The sequence below is a fragment of the Zootermopsis nevadensis genome, unplaced genomic scaffold (genome assembly GCF_977971745.1).
Source record: "Zootermopsis nevadensis isolate Lab colony 2312 unplaced genomic scaffold, Znev_1.0 Znev_ptg000031l, whole genome shotgun sequence".
In the NCBI taxonomy this organism is placed as follows: Eukaryota; Metazoa; Arthropoda; class Insecta; order Blattodea; family Termopsidae; genus Zootermopsis; species Zootermopsis nevadensis.
In genome coordinates, this window is record NW_028259163.1 from 6,366,480 (window position 1) to 6,389,326 (window position 22,847).

At 35.1% G+C, this 22,847-nt stretch overlaps 1 protein-coding gene across 5 annotated transcripts in view; it reads right to left on the bottom strand.

Annotated features, from left to right (window-relative positions):
- Positions 1 to 5,229: 5,229 nt before the first annotated feature.
- LOC147872030 (protein argonaute-2-like) overlaps positions 5,230 to 22,847 on the bottom strand; it is a 36,513-nt gene continuing 18,895 nt past the window's right edge. For 4 of the 5 annotated variants that reach the window (XM_087359513.1, XM_087359517.1, XM_087359515.1 and 1 more), the window contains exons 8-21: positions 22,351 to 22,473; positions 20,894 to 20,984; positions 20,439 to 20,580; positions 19,304 to 19,423; positions 17,096 to 17,212; positions 16,285 to 16,409; positions 14,796 to 14,980; positions 14,204 to 14,363; positions 12,626 to 12,716; positions 11,236 to 11,433; positions 10,169 to 10,405; positions 9,227 to 9,414; positions 6,349 to 6,455; positions 5,230 to 5,440 (exon numbers count right to left, since the gene is read on the bottom strand). In XM_087359513.1, the coding sequence (XP_087215639.1) occupies positions 6,353 to 6,455; positions 9,227 to 9,414; positions 10,169 to 10,405; positions 11,236 to 11,433; positions 12,626 to 12,716; positions 14,204 to 14,363; positions 14,796 to 14,980; positions 16,285 to 16,409; positions 17,096 to 17,212; positions 19,304 to 19,423; positions 20,439 to 20,580; positions 20,894 to 20,984; positions 22,351 to 22,473 (1,880 nt within the window). In that variant the 3' untranslated portion in view covers positions 5,230 to 5,440; positions 6,349 to 6,352. The remainder of the gene's footprint in view (positions 5,441 to 6,348; positions 6,456 to 9,226; positions 9,415 to 10,168; positions 10,406 to 11,235; positions 11,434 to 12,625; positions 12,717 to 14,203; positions 14,364 to 14,795; positions 14,981 to 16,284; positions 16,410 to 17,095; positions 17,213 to 19,303; positions 19,424 to 20,438; positions 20,581 to 20,893; positions 20,985 to 22,350; positions 22,474 to 22,847) is intronic. The other variant, XM_087359514.1, reaches the window with a different exon arrangement.

The window sequence follows — 22,847 nt, forward strand, 5'->3', positions numbered from 1 at the left end:
AGTAACCAGACTGCACTTAGTCTGGGTGTACTAAGGAAACAATTAAAACCCTCACAATTGTCAGATGTAGGACGTTATTTTAATAGAGGACAGGCGAATTACCTCTGTGCTAACCATTTTGTAGTGTGGCGTCTAATGTGAATGGTAACGTTTTTAGTGTTTTTGAGGAACTGGCGTGTTTTAGTGTGTTGATGTTCGTTTTCTGATTTGTGACGCCACGTGGACTTGTAGGTAGATACCAACGTTGCAGAGGAATATGAGGCAGTGTTGTCCAAAAGGTTGGTATCCTTCTACAAGTCCACGTGGCGTCACAACTCAGGAGCCCAACATCGACATCTTCGCCGCTGTGATAACCCCGTATGTCTTGCTTTCTACGCCATTGTATTAATGAAGAAACGGAATTTTAACCAGGAATGAAATCTGAGCCTTCGCCGCCACACCAAACGTATTCCACAGTTCCTTAAGCCGTGCATTACGACTGCCAGTTTCGCCGTCTGGTGGTGGTTGGCGCACCTGCGTCACATCGAGGGTCCTCGGAAACGAGTCCTTCCGCCCTGAGGTCGTTTTCCCGGCTGAGATTACGTGGTTACCGGAATACTAACTTAAAACAGGCCATAAATGAGTCTTTCCAATCCTTTATTGTTTACATAAATATGTGTACATTACAGCGTTATGCAGAAGGAAGAACGTTGTTAATTACATCAAGAGTCTAATCCCTATTGAGCTGTTCCTTCCGTTGTAGCCCGACCACCGCGGAGCTTTGAATTGAAGAGATTCAGAATCATACAAATAAGATATTGTAGGTGCGTCATATTGTGATTTTATTTAAAAATAGTATTAAAATATATTAAAATTGTCCGTCAATCACAATAAAGTAATATAAGATAATTAGATGGTTAAAATATTATCCTTTGTTCCGTATCGAGTACTCGATTTACATATGGAACATTCTCGACATGTTTCGGTTTTCATAGAGCCGTCATCAGGTGTATGTTATACACTCTTAACTCAATTACTAATTTTTAATTTTCTTATCATATAATTTTCTTATAACATACACCTGATGACGTAAAGTAAAGTAAGTAAAGTCTGTCCCTCTATACGCCATGTAGGCGTTTGGGGGGAGTGGAGGTATAGCTCCTCTCTTCCTTGACCTCGGCACTAGATGGGAGTGAGTGGTCAGCATCACGCCCCGGCCGGCTTTACCCCCGGGAAAGGACCCCGGTACCCATTGTAGAGGAGGCTGGGTGGGCCCCAGAGCCGGTCTGGACGCAAAGGCTAGAGGAAAAATCCTCTGCCCCGTCGGGGATCGAACCCCGGCCGTCCAGCCCGTAGCTAGTCACTATACTGACTGAGCTATCCCGGCTCATATTGACGGCTCTATGAAAGCCGAAACATGTCGAGAATGTTCCATATGTAAATCGAGTACTCGATACGGAACAAAGGATAATATTTTAACCATCTAATTATCTTATATTACTTTATTGTGATTGACGGACAATTTTAATATATTTTAATACTATTTTTAAATCATACAAATGTTATTCGCCTTCCTTCCTGACACGTAACGTCTCTGTAATCCGTCCCCTTGGATCCTTTGCTGTGGTAGAGTTAATAATGCGAATCAAAGCGTGTCTTCGCAAACAGTTGTCTCATGGGTTGCTTGTCAGCCTAACGTCTTTACGTATTCCATAAGCTTCTGCGTTCTGATCTTTGGTTCGTCATTTTAAGCAGAGGCTCTGTTATGTGCATCGACATTGGCTATCTCTCTCTCTCGAAAAACAACATTTTTTTTGCGATTATTCATGTATTGTCTTGTCATATTTAACTCCTAATGAAATCATGGTTAGCTAGTAGACCTTAATTTGGTGTATATTTAAATATATAATATTTGAACTACTAACCCAGAAATTGTGAAAACGGCTTTCTGGTTGTCGGATTCAAATATGTTTCAGGAGCATTATTATAGTAAAGCTTCCAAAATAATCTCCTGCTTCATGGGGTTTAAGGCTGGGCACACCTATACTTCGTACATACAGTTTATTCCATTACACTTCTTACATATTTATTCGCCTCTATTAGGCTGTATAGCATGAATGACATCCTTCGTGATTTCTAGAGTGTTCATATACATGTTGGTAATTCCAGACAACGAAGAAGGAAACAGAAGTAATGGAGATAATTCACATAATTCTTTCACCGCGCGGTGGTAGAATGTGCGTCACACCTGTACCGTTAATTTTTAAGTGTTAAGTCACGTCCAAGTACAAATCATCTAATTTTATATTTACGTTAATTTAATTCCGCCATTATCTGCATGAAGATATGATACATCACCTTTCCAGGAAACTTCCTCTAAATTACTGCTGTTGATGTAATTTTGCCCGAGATAGCGAGGTAATCTACAGCCCGGTAATGTAAGTTTTATCGTAATGAAGCATCCGAAAAGCCACCTTCATATCTGAATGTGGATGAGGCAGAATTACTAAGGGTTCGTCTTAAAAATGGCGAGGTTCCTGAAACAGAGAATTAAGTAACCAGAAGCCGCCTTTGAGCTGGCTTCGTTCACATTTTCCTTTACTTACTCGTATGTACTTCACAATATAAAAACTAGAAAACTGCACTTAAAGAGGAAACATTTTATTTAACAGTGTAACAATACATATAAAATAAAAATTATTATTTATCCTTGCATACGAGGTGCGATCGGAAAGTTTCCAGGCTGTGCCTATAAAAACCCGTACACTTATCTCAGGTATTAAATTCATCAATCACCCTCGAAGTAGTTCCCCTGGGAGTGAACACAACGATCCCAGCGCCGCTGCCAAGCCTGGAAGCATCCCTGGAAATCTTTCTTTGTCAGCCTGTCAAGCACCATCTGCGATTCTGCCTGAATCTCTTCTATCGTCTCAAATCTCCTTCCCTTTAGCTGAATTTTCATCTTTGGGAAGAGGAAGAAGTCACACGGAGCTTAGAAAGGTAGTTGGGTTCGGTTCTTGCAAGATCTTTGAGCTCCTGACTAACGAGAAGTCGATTCTGCTTCTGGTCCTCAGACAGGATGCGTCGCATGTGGAGTTCTTCCTTTAGAATCAGCTGACAGGTCCCATAGCCTATCCCAACAATGTCGCACAAGTCGTTGATGGTACGACGTCGATCTTCGTGAATGGCCTGCCGAATCTTCGTAACATTTTCGGGCGTTGTGCTCGAAGATGGTCGTCCAGAACGCTCGTCATCATCGACAGAGGTTCGGCCATTTTTAAAACGTGAATGCCACACAAAAGTTTGTGCACGACCCATTGCGGACTCCCCAAATGCATGCTTTAGTATTTCATAGGTTTCCGTAGCCGTTTTGGCGAGTCTTTGGCAAAATTTGATGCACACGCCATTCCGAAATCGCAGGAGGGTCGATGTAATGCACTACCAAATCGCCCGTAACTAAGAAACAAATGCTAATTCGAAGATGCCGGCTGGCACACTGATTCACTATGAATGTAGGCCGCACCCCCTAGCGGCAGAAGCTCGTACTACATCCGGTTCGCCCTCTATTGACACAGTCTTGAAACTTTCCGATCGCACCTCGTACACCATTTATTTCTAACCCTAAGTACTACAGAAATTTTACATTTCTGTTACACATTACCTTCCTAATTGAGGTTAGTTCACTTTTTCTCAACAACACTCTGGTTACGTAAAATTTGAATATTTAATAATCTACCCGTACTATACTCGGAGTCCTCGCCTCAGCGCTTACCTGTTATCAGTAGCCCGAACAGCTGTCCCTTGCCCGTGGCTTCGGTGACCTCCTTCTATCTTCAAAGTTCCGGCCGTTCTGACCGCGATCTGTCTCCCACTTCAACTTTCCCGTACTTCTGCTGACTGCCTAATGGCTACGTTTCCTTTCTCATCCCCTGAGAGTAAGGTGAGCTAGCCTTGCTGCTTTACTCGATGCCAGGAAATGACATCATCACTTTCCTACATTCAAATCTCTACTATACTTAATTCTATGTAACTTCAATTCTCTATATTCCTAATTCACAAGATGTTAACTAAAATTAATTCACTACAATTTCCCCATTTTTAAAATGGAAAGTGTCCTCACTTTCCTTAACATAATTAAATTCTCTACAATTTTATTCCATTTTTTTCCGTTATTTACAACAGAATAAATCTCAATTCTACAGTTCATTTTTATGATACTCTTTCTTTCTTTACAAAAGTTTTGTGTTCCCTGCCATATTTTCTGAATTCACATACATGCTTTATACGAGGGTGAGTCAAATGAAAACCGTAATTTTTTTTTTAAATTTAATTTATTGAGTGAAAGCGGTACACAACTATATCATTTTTCTACATAGTCTACATTTCGTTCAATACAGCCCCTCCAGCGTTTACGAAGTGTATGGATTCCTCTAGAAAAAAATTCTTGTGGTTGTCTGCGCAACCACTCATGCACCGCCTGCTGTATCTCTTCATCAGAACGGAACTTCTTTCCTCCCATCGCCTCTTTGAGTGGCCCAAACATGTGGTAATCACTTGGGGCTAGGTCTGGTGAGTATGGCGGATGTGGAAGACACTCAAAGTGCAAGTCTTGGATTGTTGCCGAGCATTGTCATGTTGCAAAAGGACACCTCTAGTCCAAAGTCCACGTCGCTTTGATCTGACTGCAGGTCGAAGATGATTCTTCAAGATTCTTCACTGATCAAAAAACGAATTACAGAACGTTGTTCTTCTTTCGTGCATGTAACTAGTGGAGCAGCCATCTTCAAACTGGCACTGTGATGGCATTTTGTTTGTCTGCATTATACTGTCACCTATAGGATACTCGTTATAGCATTGGTAACATGTCTGTCTACTTATAGGACAATGGTGTGATATTTCGAATTTTTATCTCAGTTTTACGGTTTTCATTTGACTCACCCTCGTACATAGTTTGTAATTTCTTTCTAATACAGTCAATTAGGTGTACATACTAGAAATTATGACATTAATTGACAAATTTGTACATTCTCTCTTCCAGTAAAGTACTTAAGTAAATTCCTCCCAAAACATTTTGCCAACAGACAAAGCTGCCAACATTCTTATAAAATCTATGGGAGATAGGAGTTGAAGGAGACTGGATTTTGTTGGCCCAGGACAGGGTCTGGTGGAGGGATTTGGTTAATTCGGTGATGAACTATCGGGTTTTATAACCCATCTAGTTAGTTATGTATAAAATATTAAAGAAATTGATAACAATATATTATGTTTATTTTATTTGCATAACAAGTTCATTCTACATCATTTTTTACACAAACACATATAACTATGACTTTATTTTAGTCTATGCACCTTTCACATTCGGAATTAATGGAATTCTATCAATCTGGCACATAACAAAATACACGAGAAACACTTTCTTCGAAATACACAGTTGATGTTCAAACGTGATACAGATCTGAAACTAAAATCAAAACATCGCAGTTAAAAAAGCTTCAAACTGATTTTCACAATAAGGACATGTAGGACAGTAATGCACTTGACAGTTTCTAAACATTGGTGTTATGTACGTAGTTAGCATTCCAGCTTCATCTTTGGTTCAATTCTTAGACCAGAGTCTGCTTATCCTGAGGTCCTCTCAGTCTCTCCAGGCAAATGTTAAGATAATGTCTTAAAATAGCAGTGACTATTTCCTCCAAATCTTCATAAATTGGTTTGTCACAGTCATCCTCCCCTTCAATGAAATACAACATATAAAGCGAAGTCAAACCTATGCAGTTACCTCTAACTTTAATTACAAAGACTGATGACTGTAGCAGTCCTGTGTCTGAAGTATTCACGAAGTACTTCTGACTAGTCTTGCACATCCGACATTCTCGGCAATGGTTTTCCTTAGTCCACTGCAGACAAATGATACCCGGAAATAAGCTATGAATGGCTTCCATCCATTCCTTTCCAGTTCACCTTACACAGTCCTCTCAGTTCATTAAATGATAACCACAAAAGCGTATAAACTGTAGCTAAACCATTGTAACTGAAACAACTGAACTATCTTTAACATAATGAGAACCTTCATATTAAATCTGATGCAAATTTCCATTATGTGCCAATTATAGAAATAATGTCTTCACATGCACCGAGTTTCCACAATTTGTTCAATTACTGCCAATAATAAACACCCAAGAACAGTAGTAGGAATTAAACTAGGTCTTGGACACTTCACGATATCTCCACCAGTCTCGAGGAAGGAAAAAACTTGGGAACTTATGTGAAGAAAATCAATGACCAGAATAAAATCTTAGTTTTCAAATGTCTTTCTTATAGGAATAACTTACATACTTTAAATCTAGATCTAGAATTTATATTACTTACCTTTCTATACAAAATACATAGGAAAGTCCTTTATAATCGCTTTCAAAACAGAACTTTCAAAGTACTTCCGCTGTTCGTTTGCAAGATTTGTCAATGTTATCTTTCTCCTGAAAAGAGAAAACAAGATAATTACTTTCAAATTTTGTAGAATAAAGATAGCCTGTACTAAGTGATCTGCCACCAATATTCCAGTCCCAGGACATAACACAATGGGGAATTCCAAGGTTTAATGGTAACAGGACAGCAGATCGGTGTTTAGGTTAATTTTTTAGGGCACATTTTCTAAATATTCTTCTGAAGGGATCTTCACTGAGTCACATAACCAGGGCCGTGGAGTCAGAGTCAATTAATCAAATGGCATAGGTCTGATATCTTGACTACTTAACTGCTGTAAACAGTGTGACTATCATGAACTCAAGGTCCTTCAGATTGAGAGAAGCATTATGAAAATAAAGTAAATAATTCTGTTTTTGGTCACTTACATCAAAAGAAAATGTTCTATAGAAAACAGACTATAGGTAATATAAGACCCACAGTCTTAAAGTTCATAATATCATTGATGATACTAAATAACACAATGAGAGCTCAGCCATTCCACTTGTTTGCTCATGACTGTAATTTTAAGCAATATTTCATAAAACCATAACTCCTGAATACATCCTTATACCCGAATGATTTAAAGACTGTGCAGGAATTCCAATGGAATATTTAGTACTAATTACAAAATCACCTTCATGTTACCATCATTACTAGAATATAACTAATTTTTTCTCAGCACATTCAATACATAGGTTTCTAACAGATATACTCTTCCTAATAAAATATTCTTACTGTTTCTATCACTGTAACTAGCAGATTCACTAGTACTGTCATCATCATCGTTAGCATAGTTATTTCCACTCAGATCAGTCACTGTGTTTCTTAGTATATACAAGAGTCAATAAACACAAAATTCTTGGGTTTGCAAATCACCTAAATTGAACAAATCATATTGATAAACTGATACCTAAGTTAAGTGGCGCATGTTACGCAGTTAGATCTCTGTTGCATGTGAGAAACACCGACACACTCAGATCAGTATATTTTGCCATTTTCACTCTTTGATGAAGTATGGAATAATTTTTGGGGGTAATTCATCAAACAGTAAAACAATATTCACTTTACAAAAGAAAATTATTAGATTATTGGCTGGTGTAAAACCTAGAAATTCATGTAGAAGTCTATTTAAGACATTAGAGATCTTAGCTCTACTTTGTGAATACGTATTCTCATTAATGAACTTTATTGTAAATAACCAAGAACTATTTCAAACTAATTCTGCTGTACACAGTGTCAACACAAGGAATAGAAATCAGCTTCATAGACCAGTTGCCAAACTCTCGTTCTTTCAGAAGAGTGCATATTATGCAGGGATCAAAATTTTCAACAGTCTACCATCAAATCTCACAAGTCTTGTAAATAAAAAGGCACAATTTAAACTAGCACTAAAAAGATACTTAATTACACACTCCTTTTACTCTGTCGATGAATTTATGTTGTTTACAATAAGTGATAATTTATATCTTAATTGCGTCATGTTTGTGTTTTATTGATACAATATTTTTATTTTCCATCTATACACAAACTTAAAATAATGTTGTTTAAAATTACTTAAAATTATAACATTCTCAGTAGATACTGCATCTTGTTACATTTTTTGTATCGACGACATATTTCAATGTGTATTACATCATCACCAGGTCTATCCCGGTATGTTTTATTACCTTTTACTACATTTTATTATGATTCATTTACATTTTATTACGTTCTATTACGTATTAACTCTTTAAATTATTATATTTCCTATGTCAATATCCAAAATCACGACTTGAAAATTAATTTTACAGATATAAAACATGCAAGTACAACCTCCAAATCAAAAGGAAGAGACAAAAAACTTAAAATTAAACAAATTAAAATAATCAATAAACGCAACGCAAAATGTACAACAGTTTTTAAAATATATTAAAATTGATAGACCTGATGATGATGTAATACACATTGAAACATGTCGTCGATACAAAAAATGTAACAGATGCAGTATCTACTGAGAATGTTATAATTTTAAGTAATTTTAAACAACATTATTTTAAGTTTGTGTATAGACGGAAAATAAAAATATTGTATCAATAAGTGATAAATTTTTCTTGTGTGTAATGGGTAGATCTATTTGTAGCTTATCATTTCTCTAGGTGAATACTTTGTTTTGTATTATGTGAAATTTATATAAAAGTACAAATTGTACTTTATAATATGTATTGTATTATTATTATTTTTATTATTATGACTTTTTCCACATCCTATTGTCATCTGACTGTCTTATGGATCCATGGAATGTAAATAAATTATTCGTAGTAAGATTTAAATGTTCTCACAGCAGCAAATATGAAGATGGCTGTCATCTGGATTGCTACACCATGTAGTCTTTTAGAAGTTCACTACTGTTTCAGAGGTGTTTGGTGCCTCCATCATAAGGATGATGAATGAGGGAGTGTTTCTTATTAACTTCCCTCATATGCAATATCATTTAATGGTCCATTTTGACTTGGTTAAACTTTAATTTTGGCATTTCCACAATTACACACCACCTACATGAAAATATCAGACCACTGAGCCTATAAGAGCTCTGTTAATAAAATTATTGGAAATCATTTCTGATAAATATTAGGACCTTGATCCTATATATGTCAATAATTTGTTAATAAAGCATCACGTGCCATTTTCATTCACTTTCCCACTTAACCTTGATAATCAAAGTGGATAATAACTATACCAAGGATGTATAGATTTTTCAAGCTACTCATTTCTTTTAATTTCATAACAGCAATTCTATACTCACCCATCGAGGTACACACGAGCACGAGATGCAGCCAAATGTGCATTGTATGTGGGAGCTGGATAGGACACACTGCGTGTGCATCGTGAGAACATATGACATAAGTAATATGTAAGCTGTTCAAGATCATCAGTTGTCATATCATTATCATCATTCCACAACAAATGATATTTGGTTGGTCGACTCACACCCTGCAAAAACACATTAACAGTTAAAGTAAGATAGACTGTAATTGACAATCTATTCCAATACCAGTGAGAATATTATAAAAACATTAGTTTTAATAATTTATTTCAATTATCATTAGTCAGTCTTTGTGGATGACCATATGTCTGCAATTTTCCTTTGAGCTTGGCATTAACCTTTTAAATACTTGTTGCCAGAATACTGGCCGCCGTATGTGAAAGCTTAGGCATCCCTTACTAAAACTTGGTCTAATTGAATTGTACACAGGATATTTAAAAGAATACAGTAAAGTTAATGAGTTTGACACCCAAAATCCCAATCTAGGAATTTCTTCCTGCTAATATATGTAACATAGGGAGAGGAGTATGCAACAAATAAAACACAATTTTATGTGATATAAAAAAAGACTTAGTTACTTTATATCTTCATATACAGGCAAATAAAATCATTCTTAATAACTGAGTTTTTATTTGGAGGTTCTGGCTTAAAATATAATAATACAATATATTTTATGGTATTCTGCACTTTGACACCTTTAAATGGTAATTTAAACCAGTGGTAAGATTATGAACAAAGTATTTAAATTCTATGCAATAAAGGTTAATAACTTCTTAAAGCGTACAAGTCCCTAATGATCACTAAAGAATAGCCAAAACCAGTTGGCTGCTGTTTAAAATATGTTCAATTTGATGTTACTGAAGTAATTAATAATTATACTGAAGTATACTGGTAATGGAAACTAATACTAAAATATATTACCTGTATGCTGGCATGGCTCACTAAGAAAAAGTCCAACTCAACAGGGTGTGTGATCTCAGAGTCAACCAGAGTACCTGGGGGTACATTACGGTTCTTCCCATCTTCATCCTCCCTACGTGTGGGAAAAAATCTAGTACGATGTCGTTTCTGAACAACAAGAAATGTCACCATTGGTTTGTATCCTTGCTCCACTGAAGAACAGGCACGTCTAACAGCAGTCACCTCACTATTCAAAACCTGTAAAATAATAATGTGAAACAGATAAGCTTTTTCAATAAAAATTTCTTCTTGGCCGAACAACATAGACAGCAGTATTATAGAGAAAAAAGTTGTTTAACCAAACTCCATATTAAGAATAAGACAGGATAGCTCAGTAAAATGGCTGGATTCAAGCTCAATGACTGGGATTCAATTCACGGTGGCAATCAAAAACAGACCACACCAATCATACAACAATACTTATTTCATTTAATTCTACATTGTATGTTTGGTTACAATATAAAGAGAAAAGATTTAAACCTTCAAGTAAAGTAGCAACTGCAAAATTCCCTCCCGTGTTCTCTCAAACTCACATCAACCCCTCAATAGGAACAACAATACAACAGACGATATACCATATTTACCCAATTATAAGACAAAGTTTTCTTACTTTATTCTCATTAAAAATAGGGGTATATTATAACCATAAAGAAAAATGTGCAAAAGACTGATTCAGTGATATCTGGGAAAACAAGACATAATACAAAAACTCAAAAACAGAATACTTTATCAATAAGGCTATTTCAGATACAGAAATCATTACATTCTGGTTCCTCTTACTGCCATACAAACTAGCTAACAAGTTAATGAATTTCTGTATTTTTTATGCCATAACTATCAGAAGACTGATAACATTATCACTCGTGTTGTCACTTATCAGAGATCACAGAAACTATTTGTGCTGTAAATTATCAGCAATCTCGCTACTCAGCATAACATCAGGTAAACACAGTATATTGTCACCAAACCTGAGGAGTCTTATAAATTCATTATTTAATTCCCCTCAATCCTGTAACTCTGAAACATACCTTTGCAAACTCTCCCTCACTGACACCATCTCTATAAAATATTATCCTGTTTGGCAAATAACGTGTGACGTCACGGAAGTACAACAGCTGGTCCCTAATAATAGCTTCCAAGTCTTGAATGATCTCAACTTTCGGAGGCTGCAGTCGAATCTGAATGTTGTATTTGAATAATGCTTTTGGATCATGACTGGCACACACCTGCAAAAGGTACAGAAAAGTTGATTAGATTAAAATAAAGGAATCTCTACAGATATCACAGCAAGACCCCTGATGATCTAACAAAGTATAACATCTACTGCACACTTGTTTCTTGCTTTATTTAACAATGCATCATCAAATTAAAAAGAAAGGTTTGGGCCTGAAATGAAGTTCCATCTCATAACCAAGGTTATGTTTACATCCTGGCTAGTTTGGCCTACCTCGTCAGGAATTATGAAAGGAGCAATGGTGCAATGGCCATCAGCAAGAGAAAAATCAAGAACTTGGAGGAAAGCCTATCATAGTGACCTTTTGGTATCAATTTCAATTCTATTTTGGATAACCTATCTTCATTCACTATACTGCAAAACCATTTATCAGTATTTGGTTTTAAATCTTCTTGTAATTTATCAATTTTACCCTGCCAACATATTCCCCGTATAGTGTACACATACAAAACATCCATAAAATTGCATGCAGTGCATTATCATCACAATGAGTCTACATGTGTAGCATGGCTGAACATCAGTTTCATTTCTAATCCACTTCACTTGAATATCAAGTGTCACATGAGACAAGACAGCACACATTCTGTGCAACATTAAGGAATATTTATGATCATTTTTAAATAACCTAGCCTTCAAGTTCAAGTTTGCACCAACAAGGAGCATATGAAAATAATCTTGTAACTTTATTTTTGGATAATAAACACAAGTAAACATCAACATTAACATAGAAAAATAACATTACTGCAAATTAAGTGGCCAAGTAACCATTTAAATGCCAACACATGGTGTTAAAAGATAAAATGTGTAATGATAAACACATCAATGCATATTATATTCAAATATTTTAAAATGCATTGAAGCAGCATTTGATATATTTCTGTCCTAGTTCTTTAAGAGGTTCACTAACTCTGTTTCCAAGAAGATACTCATAATTCTGCTGAACTAAGTGTTGCATATAAGAATCTGTGTAGAAGGAAAGGGAATTTTATGCTTGTCTGCTTGCTTACATTTCTTTCGCAGTGACTTCCCTAACAACTTAAAAATTTTATCCACAAAAATGAGCCAGAGTTTTATTCACAGGGAAAACTCTTTATTTTTGATAACCAATCAAAAGGTTAATGCCCATATAAATCTGATGAATTCAATTCAAGAAAAGAATGCAGACCGTGTATGCACATACTTACAGCAACGACAGAGGGTATATCTTTTTGATCAGGTGAAGGATGAGTCACATCAGCTCCAACTATCATTACAGGAGATTCAAAGAATGGCGGCCTGAGAACAAAGGAAAACTCTTTCATTTCTTATCAAAACAAAATATTAGTTTTAATCATAAAGCTGGCTGTACGCTGCCACTACAGCACACTTAATTTTTGTTACATAAACAAAGGTAATCTCAATACTATTATATGGACACATGTTAACACACATTACTGGGGAGGCTCTGTTACTTCATGCGCTGAGTTTAAAAATACAAGACTCCAAATAAATATTATGTTGCAGATATTTAAATGCTGTTGCCACTTACACAGGTGGTTGTAAAAGGGATGGCAATTCATGGCACACTGTGTGGTAAAGGCAGCACAAAGCACAACCACCTCAAATCAGACTGTTCATCCAGAATAAATAATGAATCAAGGTTATCAAATTGGAAAGCCTAAGTTAAAATCTTGTATTTAAAAACTTCAATGTGCTACCTGTGAAAGAAGACCTGAGTCATGTATTAAGACAATAATGTTCGGCCACACACTTCTAACAATGAAAATTATTACACTTAATGTGGCACTACATGATTCTCATTTGTTTCGAAAGCTTTCAAGGGTATGACATGTATTTGGATGACGATCTTCACATATAAGAGCAGCACTTCAGAATGTAATAAGTTGAGGCTATAAACAGGTACTTACCACTTATATAAAGTACTTGAAGGGAAGTTATGGCACTGAAAGAGGGTACTCAAAGGCAATAAAGTGGCACTGGAAAGCAGTAATGACTAACAAAGTGATGAGAGGTATTGTGCACAAATTAAATGAACACCCCAGGGTCTGATACACACCTCAGAGACGGCAACAGAACAGATGAGCATTGATCAAATAATGAGTGGCAGAAAGAAGACAAAGTACTCAGTGCAAAATTTGTAATACTACCACATATGGACTGTCTTGGGATTGAAACTGGACTTTCATGTTAAAAAGCCTTCTGTTCACAAGGTAGAAATCATTTTAAAATTTAATTAAAATCAACTATTTATGCCCAAAAATATTACTACATCTCTCCAGAAAAGAAATACAAGAGCTCATGTCCCAGTTTCCTTAAAAAGTTTTACTCACATTTGCAGCATAGCAGGTGGCTCACTTTGTATTTTACCTTAAAAATAGCCTACAGAACACTTCCAAATCGTTTTCCAACCCACAATTATCCCACCACTTGACACTACATAATCTATGCAGTTGCAAAAGTATCAAAAAGGGAAAGTTGACTCAAGTATTTAATTGGAAATTGGAAATAAACAGTACAATATCTTTTCCTGTGGTAAATACAGTGTAATTTCAAAACATTACTCAGAATGTAGTTAATGTTCAGTTTCAGATATTTACTTCAGTCAGAAAGGAAAATTAACTGGACGTTTTTGAGCAAGAATAACAGATAAACAAACAGAGAGGAAGAACTAAATCTTATGGTTGTAGTTATGGATCCCTTAGGTTAAATATTATGTAAATATGTAATAATATGCTAAAAGTTACTTCATAAATGAGACTTACCTTGACACAGATGAAAGTGTGTGATTCACTCCATTCAGTTTTGAATTGACTTTCAGAAGAATATTGGAACACGTAGCTTCATTCATACGTTGCATTGTTGTTGACTTTATACATTGAGTTAAGACGCCAACATTCAGTTCTGCAGTTTGCTTAACCTTGGCTACAACACAAATGAAAACAAATGTTAATTCTTACAACAAAACAAGAAGACCACAAAAATTATAATAAAATAGAGAACACATTTCTTAATTAGAACTTCCTAGGTGAAAGTTATTTACATGGCAAGTTTTCTGCAATGTCAGTAAAGTTCTACCAGACTATACAGCACAACATCCTGTACGACAGTAATCTTTATGTTTATATGTCAACAATTCCAAACTTTGAGGTTATATCAGGCAAAATTAAAATATTCAAAATGTGTACCAGCCAAAATTATATACATACATGGAACACTAAAGTGTATAATTATTAATTTAGTTCCTGCTAGCCTCACCATACAGACCAAAACATTTGAACAGACAAAAGTTAATCAAAGAACCTCTTATTTAAACAAGGGTGGAAAAGTGCTTTATTCATACAATAGACCTCTTACCATAACTGTTTTTCACATTTGGAATCACAACAACAATCAGATCAACTCTCTGTTTCATTGAAGTGAAGAATGCCTGCAATTCAGATGTATCATTTGGTAGAAACCGCAAATTTTGTGATGGCAATGGAGGTTCAATATTCATCTTCAAATTCTTCCCTGTTTTCTGCATTAATTCTCGAAAACGCCTGCAAATTTTAATTTGAAATATACAAAACCATTAATGAAATGGAAAGAATAGGATAAATGACTGTAGACTCAGTGGTAGTATTACATAAACAGAAGACAATAACTAGTTTTCCAACTGAATAGTCACTCTTTAATGATAATTATTAATCATTCTATTCTTAGAACAGTGTATTTCAAGTCATCTGATTTAACATCATCTGTGCTATTTTAGTCTACTTCCCTCTCTGGAAAGATTTTCATGAAACTAAAATGAAGTGCATGCCATTAAAGGACACCCCACCTACTTTTTAATTTCCTACTATCAGTAACGCTGCTGTGGTGCAACAACGTCTGAAGCTGGGGTGACACAAACATCTCATATGCAGGCACTTCAAATATTGTGTACCATTTAATTTTTAAAAAGTATTACTTCCATTAAGGCATGTTTCTTTAATGTTCAACAATACCAGGTAAGTTTCGCAATATATATATATTTGTTTTGATGGCTATCAGTTGATTAACTAATGGAGATGAGCATGAGGATGTTTTACTCATTTGTTACTTATTTAATGATGCTTTGTGCTGTGAGGAGTTCCAATTAGAAAACAGATAAACATTTTACTAAATTATTTTCCTTATAAAATTAGTTGATTTGACATTGTTATTATCCACTCACTTAAAAAGTACATAAATATTACATGGTAACTATTTTATCATCATGCAGGGTGATACAATAATACCAAAAATGAATGTGTGATATATAATACATATCAGTAGGCTGCAAGCTGAGAACTATATGATTTCATTCTAATTTGCATTCAACCTATTTAGAGCAAGGGGTGGTAACTTTCTCTGGAACGAGATACAACTTATATTAGACCAACACTGATATTTTTATGTCCCATTGTTTGCAATGGGCTACTTTTACAATTTTTAATTTACAGTAATGCTAAAATCGTGATACAGAACAAGAATTTTGAAGGAAATCAGGCTTCATAAATTCTTCCAAAAAATTCTTATTAAACAGGCTTCTACCTAATACATGTAAGTTCTGTAATAAAATAAAATATGTGAATTATAAGTTGACGGTGAGTCAGATGGATCTTCAAGTACTGTATTAAGACAAAATTTAAAAAATCATTAGATGAAAAGTATTGATTTGTCTATAAACTATTATCATCATACTCATCTACTGATATTTCAGAAGTACTTGCAGTCTTACAACAAGGCTTTCTCACCTCAATCTTATGTATCACATTATATTTCATAATTCTCTGCTAAAATCAAAGCAATAAAGTTGCCATCACATTTGGTTAATACTCACCCGAGTGCATCTTCTCTTACATAACTGTCTAAGTTGAGAATTATCCAAGATTTCAAATTACCGCTGATAACAAAATTTGATGCTCTCCACACACCACTCCTTGGTATTGTAGGAGATCTCTGATTCTGAAAATAACAATTCTATTTAAGTCAATTTTATGTACTCTATGTTAAAAAACACAACTGTACAAAACTGAACTGGAAAGATCTGAAATGACATAGTCAAGGCCTAATCTAAGGCACTATCCCTGTATCTGCCTGGAGGGACTGAGGAAAACTACAAAAAACCCAGTCAGGATAGGCAGTCCCCAGGCCAAGATTTTAACATGGGGCCTCCCAAATAAAAAATAGGATTGTTAACCACCTGGCAATGATTTTCATTTTAAACACTGTCAATGTATGTTTTTAAATATGTAACGTATCTCATCTATGTATTTAAAAATGAAAACTTGTAATGCTGGATCCAACAAAATATTTTTAGCCTGTATATTTTTAAAATTTTATTATAACCTACTGATAGCAAACTATTCTACAATAATAATCAAAATTACACAGTAACCTTCTGTTTCACATATTTTATATTTTGTAAAATAGAAGCCTGAAGATGGTCTATTATACTGAAACATGTTCAAAAACATACATCTGTGATAATAACTGAATTATTGTTGTATGTGATGAAAGACTACAAGTTACATTAAACATATTTGTGTAATAAACCCCAAAAATAAAATGCTTGAATATAATATGTCCTTGAAAAATGAACAATGTTTACAAGGACTCCCACTATATGAAGTTTCAATTAATGTACTCACTTCATATTCCAACTTCGGAGCATCCAGGATCCGAGCACTTACTTCTTCAAACTTTCCTCCAACAGAGAGTCCAAATTCTCTGACACATGGGTCTTCATTGAATCTCACTGACCTCAACTGAAATAAAACCAAAACACACTAAAATATGTAGCTTGAACAACAACAAATTATGTAAAATTTTGAGGATGTCAAAGATACATACATTACTTAAGTATGTACTCAATCGAAGCAACCCACAATACTTTTGTATATAAAACACAACAACCACATATTACACTTCATTCGATATGTGTGTGAAACCAACAAAGTTAAGTAGCATTTGAGGTTTTCACGGCGGTGATTCTGAAAATGGCTGTCTTCTGGGTTGTTGCACCATGTAGTCTGGTAGAAGTTTACTGACATTTCAGAGGTCCTTGCTTCTTCCATCATCCAGACTACACAGTCGAACAACCCAGAAGACAGCCATCTTAAAATATAAAGTTGTTAAAATACTAAAATTGTACTTCATCACATAATTCACATTCTCATTTTTATGTTAAAGCAACACCAAAATTGAAAAGTAATACTCTTTGGAAGACACAAAGGTTACAAAAGTGTACTTTACACCACACACTGCTTAACATTATCCCCTTAATCATATATAGGAATAGTAATTGATCCTTCCATTTGCTATCACTATTCTTTTCACACACTCACATATTTATCCTCTTAATCTGCAAAAGTGATACAGTTACAGATTACACCACAGAAATGCAATACTTAATTTTTAGAGAGCTCACTAATTCACTTCCATCCACAGAACATACTTTCTTCTGATGTTACTATAACAACAAAGTAACTTAATACATTATGCTGGGTTGAGTTCAAACATTCATAACGTTCGTAATATTCATTACGAGAACTTGAGATGTATGAATATGAAATGGCCTCTAATCATAATTCACTCCATGACAAATTATGATCTGCCCTTCTCAACATATATGGCAGAACATAAAAGTTCATACAATAAGAGATACACGGAACCATGATCTTTGCTGAAAAACATGACAGACAGATGCCTACAAATTAAATTTCAAGGACAAGATTGGGTTTGAGTTAGACCATGGACTGAAGCTTGGTGAGAGAGCCCAAGGGTACCCTCAGGGGGAGTACACCCCACAGGTTCTCCACACCTTTCCAGCTGATTAGATGTGTGAGCACACATAATGTCCAGATCTGGGTTACCAAAAAGCCACACGCTATTTATCCAGAACAATGGTTTATGGTCAGACCTTTTTTGAAGAAAGCACAATTACAGGCATCATGTATCTCATCAAATTGCAATAGTGGTTAATGCCACAACTGTTAGAAGATTTTCCACACGAGGATTCCTAGTTAAAGCAGGATTGTGCACTGCAACTCTGGCATTTGGAAGTCGGTGACTACCTTTATGAAAACCTGCCTTGCACGTGGCCTCCGAGAACCCCTGACCTGACACTAATGGGGTTATGCAAAGGATGCAGTTTACTAACCTCCTCTGCCACACATACTTCATGAATTAAATACACATATCCAAATTCAGTGGAAATTGTGACACCTTGGACAAAGTGATGCAAGAACTTAAATAGTTCCTTTATGTTTGCCATGTGGTAAATGGCTTCCATATCGTAAACCTCTACCTTGATGCAAATTAGAAGGTTACATTTTTCATCTGTATGTCGTTTCATTGTACTGTCACTTGTAGTATTTGTCAAATAAATTTATGCAATGCTGTCCAACATTGAAATAGTCCAACGTAGGTAAGAAAATACTGGCACAATGAATGTGTTTAGTGCTGCTCATTAAACAACACTTTTTTAATTGCACAGTTTATATAGAGAATATAGTGCTGAATGAGAAGATACAGAATTTTGAATTGTGAAGGAAGTTGAAGTAACCAGTCATGGCCTTGTCTTAAAACACTATCCCAGCACTTACCTGGAGAAGTTGAAGAGAATTACTAAAATCTCAAGCCACAATACCTAGGCCTTGGACCAAGAACCTCCCAAATATTCAGCAGAAGTACTAATCACTCAAGTGCGTGTGTTTCACTTTATGAACATGATAACTAAATGTGTGTTCAAGTCATGTACAAAGCAAAAGTTCAGAATGCAAGACATACTTGAGGTAATTTAACAAAATAAAAAAACAATATCAGCTACAGTAAGAAAGACAACCAAGATAACATACCATGTCCATTATTTTTTGTTTTCTCTTATCAGTGCTTGTTGCAGTATGCCTTATCATTGCAGAAGTCTCTTTGTTACTCATTTTCTTATTAATCACTTGATGTTTTGAGATTGAGCACAACTGTAAAAAAGAACTGCATTTCAATGTATGATCACAGCAGATTCATAATATCATGAAATTTATCAATGCATGTTCATGTAAATTACAGGTTTCAAGCAAAGTGAAATCATTCAGGAATATGCCCAAAATGTAAATCTTAAACACATACTGCTTTCCAAGAGTATCCCAAATAAAATTCTGCTTGTATTTCTTGCTTCCCCACCTGATCTACTTTTTCAGCCCCCTGTAACCAGAGCTTTCTTTGTGGCAGCATGCACCAGTAAGGAATACCTGCAATTTTGCTTTAAAATATAAAAAATAAAGATTGTCAAAACATGTTAAAATTGTCAGACATGCCATAAAAGCTGTGCCTGTTCTTTCTAGAAATATGCCCTGGTTTTAACTAACTTAGCAATACAGAAAGTGTATAAATCATTGTTTAACTCAGTTCACAAACCACTAAATATATTTTTCTTACATCTGGTACTCTTAGAACTCTTTTTTTAAATATTTGAAATTAAGCACTGTAAATATGAGTAAAAGAACACAAACACCTTCTAGTGTTTTGAAAAACAGACTGGGAGACCAAGCATGAGGACAGACTAAGTGAAAGAAGACATACAGATACAAGAGGAGAGTGAAGAATGGAGAAGGTTTTCTTATAAGACAGTCCACACCAATGAGAGGAAATCCAAGGAAGAATCAAATACAATAAATGGAAAAGCAAAATTTACCATCTCTATGGAAAGGAAAATCCCCCTCTATTACATAAAATGACAATAATGTCAGCTGTATTAAGAAACAGTCCAAATACAGTCAGAGAGTAAACAGTCCCAATCTGTTCTATAGGGGCTGATTTACAGTGCATAAAGAATCATATATCAATTCAAAATAAGGTTTCTTACAGTGTAAGACTGTAATCTTGAGACTTTCGGGGTGAGGAATTGGGGTGAAGGAGGAAAGATAACATCAGCCTTTAACACTTCGGACTTCCTGCATTCCTTGCAAGTCTCAAGATTTAAGTCGCGTACTATACCTCTGGTGGAAGATATATTGGCTTTTCTCTCTTAAGTGAACCAACATGAAGGCATGGAAGATGTGGAAATCTCAGTTGTATACGCTTGACATGGGCAAAATATTCTTGAACTGACATCCTTTGACCATCATCCAACTGAAATCTTTATAATAAAAAAACATTACATGTAAATCAAAATATTCCTGTAACATCATAAAATATACTCATAATGCAATCCCAGGGAAACTGAATTTTTACAATTTTAAAAAAATTTCTGTTTATTTCCAGGAAAAATAATTTAAGAGATTTCAGCAGATGGTAGAAATTATCAAGGCAAACTTGTAGCTATCATATTTCTCATTTCATATAACTGCACATGTGAAGTCACAAACATTCCTGTACATTCACAGCTATCTACTGATGAAAAACATGTGAACATAAAGATATGACTGTAGCTCACAAAAGATTGAACATACCGTAATTTTGCTGGACATTCAGCAATTGCGTTTACCCTGAATGTTCGCTTGCTGGTTGGGTTGTTAGGGATCATGTAATCAACCTTTAAGTCTGAAACAAACAAAATTCAAGACCAACAACCTGTATACTTTTAGACTGTTACATACACAATGAAGGCACTTGACAGGACAGGACATAAAGCTGGCATTTTTTCTTGACCTCTGCATTACATGGGAATGATTCGTTCAGCGGCATGCCCTATCCAAGCTTTACCCCTGCAGAAAGGCCCATCTACTACCCACGGGAAAGAAGTCTGGGTAGGCTGCAGAGCTGGTCTGGATGCAAGGACTTGAAGAAAAATCCTCTGCCTCTGCTGGGAATCAAACACTAGTCATCCAGTCCATAGTCATACTAAGCTAACTGGCTATATTAACTTCTAAAAGAAGTTTGTTTTAATAGAAGACTCTGACTGCAGTTTCATTAAGCTTTCAGAAATGCTATTTAAACTATAATTCAAAACCTTCATGCAAAAAGGAGATAACTCCTATGTACCAAATAATGTTGCTGCTTAGTAGGACTTGAGATTTGCAAGGTGATGAGCATGAAGATGACTGTCTTCTGGATTATAGTGCCATGCAGTCTGGCAGAAGTTCCCAGAAAACAGCCATCTTCATGTTGTTGGTTATCTACATTATTCAAATAGCTAAACCAACAGTCAGATGTTATAGTGTGAGGACAAAAATCTGTATATAAATAAATTAACAATAGGCCTACACACATTGCTGAGTATTTAAAATAACTTTGTCCCTCCTGAGAAAAGTATATAATGTCACTTCTCCTCTTATGCCCACAATTTAAAAGACCAGCATATGGTTACCACAGACCCTATAGTTCAAACACCTTACTTGAAAAGGCCACATTTGAAAACCTTAAGAAGTGAATTTTAAAGGGATATAATGGTCCCTGATCAACAGAGTTTTCAACCATATTATTTTCTTCATAACTTTAAGTATTTGAAGTTCAGTGTTAACTACATGTTCCACCATTTTAACAATCAATATCTCTTGCATTTATGGTTTTCATGATTCTCAGAATAAACAGCAATTATTTCCAACTGATCTCTGTAATGCTTTTGCTGTTAATAACAATGCTGACAATGAGTTTGTTGTGGTTTCCTAGCAACTTGTATTAATTGTGTTCATAACTTTTTGATCTTTGGAGAACATTATTTTAAATGTGAAAATTCAATGTTAATTTGAAAAAGTATTTTGCAAAATGAACGTTTTACTTGCTTTTAACAGCTCATATATGAACACAGTTCTGTTGAATGTGTAAACTACATTTCCAAAGAAAAATATATCTCTTAACTACAGGTCTTCCTTTTCAAACAAAATTGCTTCACAGTCTTATGGCATAATGTACTGGCTTGGTACTAAAAGGGATAATGCAGTTTTTCAGTAACTATTCTCACCCTTACCACTGATATAGTTCTTGAAATCCTCCTTCTGATTGTAGTTCAACTCACTGTGATCTTGAGGTCTGCAGATTTCATAAATGGCATCCACAACATTTTGTGGTGATGGAAAACCTTTATGTGTCACTGTAAAACATAATTATCACAATTAAATCAGAAATAAATGTAACAAATAAACTTAGTGCTGCAGTATGATTACTTCAATATTCATATTCGTCCACCGATTTTACAGTTCCACTGAAGGGTTCTACATAACAGATGGCCAATTTTTAAAAATGTACATGACTATAAATTATTTTATTTTACACAACTCTGCAAACTTTATAAATCTTCTCAAAATAAGCATCACATACAAAAACATTTACAAGTAATACATATATCCCATTCACATCTACAACTTTTATTTCAAATCTTTTTTCAATATGATATAATTTTAATTCAATACAAGGAAAAATAATTTACAACTTTATGCAGAAAACCTGTAAAGTCATTAAAAAATC